A 7,369-nucleotide genomic window follows, 5' to 3' on the forward strand; every position below is an offset into this window, starting at 1 on the left:
ACAATATCCTTCGAAAAAGATAATTTCTTTTGAAATGTTATGGTTTCTGAAGCGTTTGAGTCTTCAGAATGGATAAAATCTCGAGAGACTCTACAGAATGTGCTATTTTAGAAGGGAACACCTTTGAAAATCATATTCCTTGTTATACACTTTCCATCTCTTCTACCCTGAGAATTCCTATCATTTTTATGTTTACGTAAATTAATAAAGGAACTTAACTATACAATGGAATCAAAGAAAGAATTTACCAATGATATTATTTTGCTCCTGGGACAATTACATTTTTAACGCTTTCGCACATCTTAATATATCATCTTCCTTATTCTTATATCAGAAAAGTGCATATAAATGGTCCTGAATCCACAGTTTCAGGGAGCTAACTACAATAGGTGCCTCTCTGGTCAGCGTGTTCTGGAAGGGATATATTTATTCACCAATCACTTATCTTGCGAACATCATAAATGATATGAATATTGTATTCGTAATAGCATTTGCCTTGAATTTCGTTCAACGCTTAATCGGTTTTACAAATTATATAAATGCGCGTATAACAGATTATATCTTCGATTTTCTGCCATAGAAAAGATAGCATTTGTTCAAAGTATTTCTTTTATAGACCTGAATAGATACATATGTAACTGTTATATAGTTGACCGAGGCACCAGTGTAACAGCTAAATATCTCTACAGCCTTTAAAGTAAGGCCAGCGTAATAAAATTATTCCTTGAGATATAGAATATTTTAGTTGTTCAAGCAGAGTTGATTTAAGATATCCGACAATATAACACGGTGTTGCTGCCTCTTTTCACAATGTTATGTAAGTGATGTTGACTGACACGAGTCCCAAGCTTAGCTGGCACCGGTAGACAGTTCCACGTATGGTCTCCTGTCTAAGATGAAGAAACCCCAGCTATGGGTAAATAAACTCACTACTTTGCCAATCAGTCTAAGGAATAAACCTTATTTATAAATTTACAATGGAATCCTTAACGTGGTCAGGCGTTAGACTCTGTATTCTTTTCACAACTCCTGAAGCCAAACTGGTGGCAAACGTAATGATATGTACTCCTTTGGACCAAACTGGAGAGACCAAAAACAAAAAAATAATCGATTCTAACGTTTAGGTAAATAAGAATCCCCATACTTCCAGACCAGACTTGTACTTTGGACACCCGAAGTAGTAATTGAAGTTAATATTCACTAGCAGGGTCGGTCACGCAAATATATAATTTATTATTTAGTCTTAAGCCAGCTTTAATTGTGACTGTCCTGCTATTGATAAAAGAAGTCATAAAATCTCCTCACAGCCCAACGTGTTCAGATTCTATTGGTGAAAATTTGATGTATTGCGCTAAACCGTTCTTCACTTGTTAGGAGGAAGAAAAGCAATAGCTTGGCCTTATTTCTGTAGTTGCTATGTAAAATCTGTATTTCAAATAATATTGCAACTACATTTCACACAAGCTTTGAATTTCAACAATAATCTTTATTTCTTCACTATTTTGTATGTCAATAGCGGCCCCTTCTAAAAAAATTCATTTCTTCTATTTTGCATACAAATGCAAATTTTACGCAGTAAAAAAATCCTCAGTTCAATGAAATTATTAATTCTTGTCTCAAAATCTTCCTTCAATTGTTGTAAATATACACAGTAGATTCCCAAATTATTGTCTGTAAATAATTATAAAAGGCTTTCCATTTATGGAAACTGACAGAACCACCTTCTCTCACAGTTTCGCTTGTTCAATTCAATATTATTTATAAGGCTTTTGACTGCATTCTTTGCGTGCATTAGATTAAACTTGCTTCCCTACATTTATCTTGTCATACATATCAACCAAGTAAACCACATTTGAAATAATAAAGTAATGATTTATAGGTAAAAATTTCACAAAAGTAAAAATTCATCAAAAGCTAGAAAAAGCGGTTCAAATAGAATCCTTTTGACAGCGATCAAACTTCAGAGTAAAGTAGATTTTCATTATTCTTTTCTCATAGTTGATAGAACAGCCTCGTGTTTAAGGCCTGGGTTTTGATTTTATAAACAAAAAATATTACAAAGTTCAACCTTGATAACAGCTTCTCACTAAAAGTTTTAAGGTGTTGTCGATGAATTATACAGTGGATTGCTAATTGATGAAACACTTCTTTTTCATATATGATTCCAAACCTGCTTGGACATCGTAGACTCGTGCACCTTCAGTTATGCACGAATTTACGCAGCCGTTCGACTTCATAGAAATAGCAAATATGGAAAGCATGGCTATCTGATTCAAACATTCGCTCCACAGCCAAGTGGTTTTGGGTTCAGACCCATTGCAGGGCATTTTGGGCAAGTCGCATTTACTACAACTTCGGTCTTATCTGTACTTTGTGAGAGTTATTTGATAGTTAGAAACGGTGCGGCATCCCAACGTGTGTGCATTTATATATAAATTGGTACAAAATTAGGCTGAAATTTACCATTTATTCTATCACAAAGGATAGAGTGTTAACTTCGTGAGTGTGCAAAGTATCTGTCCTCAACATTAACACATTCCTGGAGTCTGCCACCCACACTACGACACACAATAATGCACAGTTCTAGACTGATGTTGATTTCCTGACAGGGCTTTGTAATGAACCCTCATAGTTAGGGCAGAGTGCATGGCTTTCTTTCGTATGCCTTCTTTCGCAGCACTCTAGAAAAAAGTCGAAGGGCGAAGATCTGGGGAACGGGAGCAGTCAATGCTACCACGTCACCCAACCTAATACCACTGGGAACATTGTACTGAGAACATTACGCGCATGAATTGCATAATGAAGTGGTACCCTTTCCTGTTGGCATAACACCCTACCAAGTTCGGGCGTAACCTGCATTGTGGACACCTACTCCTAGCGCAACATGTCAAGGTGGTTGTCACCATTAACTGTCTTCTCAAAAAAGAAAGACCTAAAGACTCCTGAGAATGACAGACCGGCTCTCACGGTGGCACTCGGCTGTGTTAGGTATGAGTTTTCGTCATATTAGTAAACGCAGTTAACCTTGTTGACATGATCTGACAACTTGAAACAGGCTTCGTCTGACCAAACAGTCTTGTCAAGGAATCGCGGGATTTCACAAATCTTATTCAGCATGATTTCTGCGAACTGCGCAGGATGATCTGGATCATCTTCTGTCAGGTGTTGCAGGAGCCTAGGTCGGTAACGCTTCAAACTCAGTTTTATCATGAAACGACTCAGGGACTTTCGTGCCCAACTAGCCGACGCTCGTCTGGTAGACGTCATAGGGTTATCTACAAACGCCAATGCTACCTGCTTCTCATTTTCCTTAGAAAAGAACGTAAAGAACGTCCGGATTTCGGGATGTTCTTTAGTGAATCTGTCCCCTCGTATTTGTCTCATCTTGAAAGTCGATTATCATAACGGCAGATCAGTGTAGACGGTTTCTTTCCCCTTCTGGTACACCATTTCCGCATTTTCAAATTTACAACAATTTTTTAGGACTCACTTTTTCTCGTTATCTCTTGCCTTGCCCTCAGTTACACAAACCTGATAAAAAAAACAAAACAATCAACCTATTTTTACACCATACGTATGTATGAGTGTGTGTGTATAGATGCATATGTGTATGTGGTGGAGTTAATGCGTATATATCTGTCTCCGTTTCTTTCTTTACATTCACACCGCTTTAGAACAGAGCTATCTATGTCCCGTAAATTAACGACTGGACAAACAGATATAGATAAAATAAGCAACAGATAAACATAGGGTACTGGATTCAGTTTAATCGAGAATACCCATCAAAAGTTGTGCACCGGTATGGCTGCACTGCAATAATTAAAACAAAAAAAAAATGAAAAAATCATGAATATATTAACCTCAAACAAAACCTTACTCTGTTACTGGAAAAACGCATTGGATAAGGCAGCCCTGAGTATAAAAAACACAGATGGGTGGTCACAGCTAATTTATGATTTGCACTATAAGGGCAGGGTAATATCAGTAACAACAACAACGCGGGTGCCCCTATACAAACAAACGACTGTTGTTTTCTGGTTCAAATTAGTGGTTCTTACGTTTAATATCATCACTATTTGTTTAATATCTTCATAATTCATTAATAATATTATTTATGGTAGTTTATTTTTAATCACGAACACCCAACAACATCCAACGATAATATAGAACTCTTCGTTATGTTGGACATTAATAGAATAGTCTATCGTCCAAGAAATAAGAGATTGAAAATTATCTAAACTATCTTGTATAGATAAATCAATACAGTTAATACACAAGGGAAAATGTATAACATGGGAGATTGCGATGCTAAGAGATCTGTGAGTTAATAGGTAAAATGGTTCCCTTGCACGTAGTGAATATACGAATCAAGCTATATCTATGACCCTCTTCGTGTTTTTTGTCACAAACATTTATTTATAATGTATAGTAAGTATTGTATTATCCTTTATTTGAAACTATAACTAAAATAGATATATTTTCTCAGCGTACTTCTATTTTAATTCCTAAATTACTTTTAATCCATCAGGGAGTGGAGTCTGAGAGTTGTGCCAGTTATTCAGCAGCCTTAGCGAATGGAAAGCCTATATTTACACCTCCAAATTCAACTCTAGCTGATGGTATGTGTTAATAGAATTAATCAAATTGATACTGTAAATTAAATGTGTTATTCAAACTTCTTTTAGGTTACAAATATTACTACAACGTAGTTAGTAACGTACATTTTGTACTAGAAAAATCAAAAATATAAGTTAACATTTCTTGACTTCGATACCCTTATGATGACTATTTTATAATTTCTATTCTGTAAGAAGAACTCCTCATCAGCCGCTAGGATTTTCAGGTACCCGAATAAAATTATTCACACGCTACTTCTGATAACTACTTTTTCTCCTATTTGTTACCACTAACGCACGACCCCTACACACGTTTTCACACACACATACACACACACACATTATATATATCCGGTATCTGCACCAGAAGCAGTTTATATTAAAATAGCCATCTATGTATTATACTTAATGTAAATCATCGTGGAAAAGCAAGTTTACTGCAGTATTTTGTCTGGAGATTGTATCTCTTATGGACATGGAATTTAAAAAAAGAATCATATGTATTAGTGCTAACAATATATCGCAAATGTAACATTGCAGTGACTTTGTCAGTCGCACGTACTCATTGCTAATCCCATACTAATCCAAAATTCTTTGATACAGATATAAGAAAGCAGTGACAACTATCACTGTTTTTGTAGTTAGCTGCCTGCTAATTAAGAAAAAGAAACGTTTTCTATCACAGAAGTAGCATTAGATCAAAATAGGCAGCTGTGTATCATACCTAAGGCAGATACCGAGCAAAAGGGCAAATTTATTTCGGTATTTGTCCCGAGATAACAACCCTAATAGACGTATTATGTTTAAAAACAACCACTGTCTTGAATATAGATGGAGAGTGGAATATGTCGAAAATAAAGAAGCATTGTTTTTCATAAATCAAACGAACAATCGAAGCTCAGTGGCTCACATGTGTTGGTTGTTTTACATGTAGTATATGGTTGTTATGGTATACTACATTATATTGATTATTTGAACCAGCGCTGTTTTAGTAAATTTAGCGCTTTATGAGTGTCCGGTGTATGCAATTAATTGCAATTGATTTATACATTCAGAACTCGGTTAATTATTAAGTATATCTAAACATTTTAAGACAGTTAAGTAAACTTTGGAGGTAGATTCTGCTGCTATTTTTAGGATAAGTGATTGTTTAGAGGCTTCTTTATAATAATGCACAGCACCAATATGTACAGAGAGAGAAAGAGAAGAAATGATAAAATACATTGAGATTACCACATACAATTAACCACTTTATGCCAGAATATGAATCGTAGTCCACAACCAGACAGATGGTATGTAATATCTAGGGGTAAGGTTCAATCATTTATCCGGCTATCCATATATCTATATGGCCACATGACAAGAACTGACGTGAAGGTATCGCAACAACACTCGAAGAATAAGTATAAGATATTTGAGAAATACTGACCTTAATTATTATTGTAATTCATGCTATTGTTTCTCTATAGGTATGATTCAACTGATTAAAAGCTTATGCATAAACCTGATTTACATAATCTGTTTGCAAAAGAGAAATAATTGCTGGATATAATGACCAATAGTTATTCATATGACAGGCGAGATAACCAAATTGATTATAATTCCAAACATAAAAATTGATGACCTGGTTGTCCATTTAACACTAAACACTAATGCACAGAATTCTCTCGGTAGCAATGGCATTCGAATTCCCAGACTGAAACAGCCTTCCTAGTTGTAGATAGGTACCACAGGGCACAAAACAACTTAATACAATTCATAATGGTTATTGCAATAAATGCTGTTATTCTTTTACGAACATAAGAGAGAAAGAAAGCAGGTCTAGAACTCATTTATAATTTTAACTCGTATAATCTCTTCAGAATATAAAAATAATTACATAATATAATTGGCAATATTTATTCATTTGAGAACAGATACAACCAAATTGATTAAAATTCTGGGCAACCAACCGATAGCTCGATGTCAGCTGTCACATTCGACGAGCGTTTCGCTAGCATGCAATCCATAATACAAATACATCTGGGAGCTTTACTTTGAAAGAAATGAATTGCATCAAGCTGACTTGCTTCTAGTCATTAAAACATGTTGAAAATTTTTCAGTGGTTTACAAAGAAATATTTTCTGTATTGCAATACTATGTTCATCCTTCACTATCAAATACCTGTTAACTAAATTTTGTTATTCCAGGTCTTGCTGTTCCAATTGTTGGTTTCAATGCTTTTGCTACAGCCAAGGATATAGTGGACGAAGTGATTACAGTCAGGTAAAAAAAAAAAAAAACCCGATCGTGTAAATGAATGCTTTGTACTTTTTAGTAAGTTTAAAGACATATCTAAGGCTAATGCTTTGCTATAATCTGTAATAGAGGCATAGCAAAGAACATTGAAACATTGTAATGTTAAATGCCATTGAATGAGAGCAAATTTAATGGGTTTGTGCATTCGCTGAGGTCAAGGAAAGGCAGCATTTATATGACACATATTGGGACAAGACAATACTCCTGTGTGCATTTAAGTGTATATATATATGCGTGTATAGTCGTTGCCCCCTACCACTTGACAACAGGTGTCGGTTTGGTTACGGCTCCATGACTTAACAGTTATGCAAAAGAAGAGCCTATAGAATTAAGATGAGGATTTAAAAGTAAGTATTAGGGGTATATCTTTTCGACTAAATGCTTCAAGGTGGTGTCCCAACATGGTGGCAGTCTGTCTCTCTACTCTCTCTCTTTCTCTCTCTCTCTCTCTCTC

The 7,369-nt window shown here is 35.3% G+C and overlaps 1 protein-coding gene across 1 annotated transcript in view; it reads left to right on the forward strand.

Annotated features, from left to right (window-relative positions):
• LOC106883379 (L-threonine ammonia-lyase) overlaps positions 1–7,369 on the forward strand; it is a gene marked incomplete at its 5' end in the record, with an annotated part of 15,623 nt that overhangs the window by 4,367 nt on the left and 3,887 nt on the right. The window contains 2 exons of the mRNA XM_014934367.2: positions 4,529–4,619; positions 6,807–6,882. Coding sequence (XP_014789853.2) covers positions 4,529–4,619; positions 6,807–6,882 — 167 coding nt within the window. The remainder of the gene's footprint in view (positions 1–4,528; positions 4,620–6,806; positions 6,883–7,369) is intronic.

The sequence above is a fragment of the Octopus bimaculoides genome, chromosome 7 (assembly GCF_001194135.2).
Source record: "Octopus bimaculoides isolate UCB-OBI-ISO-001 chromosome 7, ASM119413v2, whole genome shotgun sequence".
In the NCBI taxonomy this organism is placed as follows: Eukaryota; Metazoa; Mollusca; class Cephalopoda; order Octopoda; family Octopodidae; genus Octopus; species Octopus bimaculoides.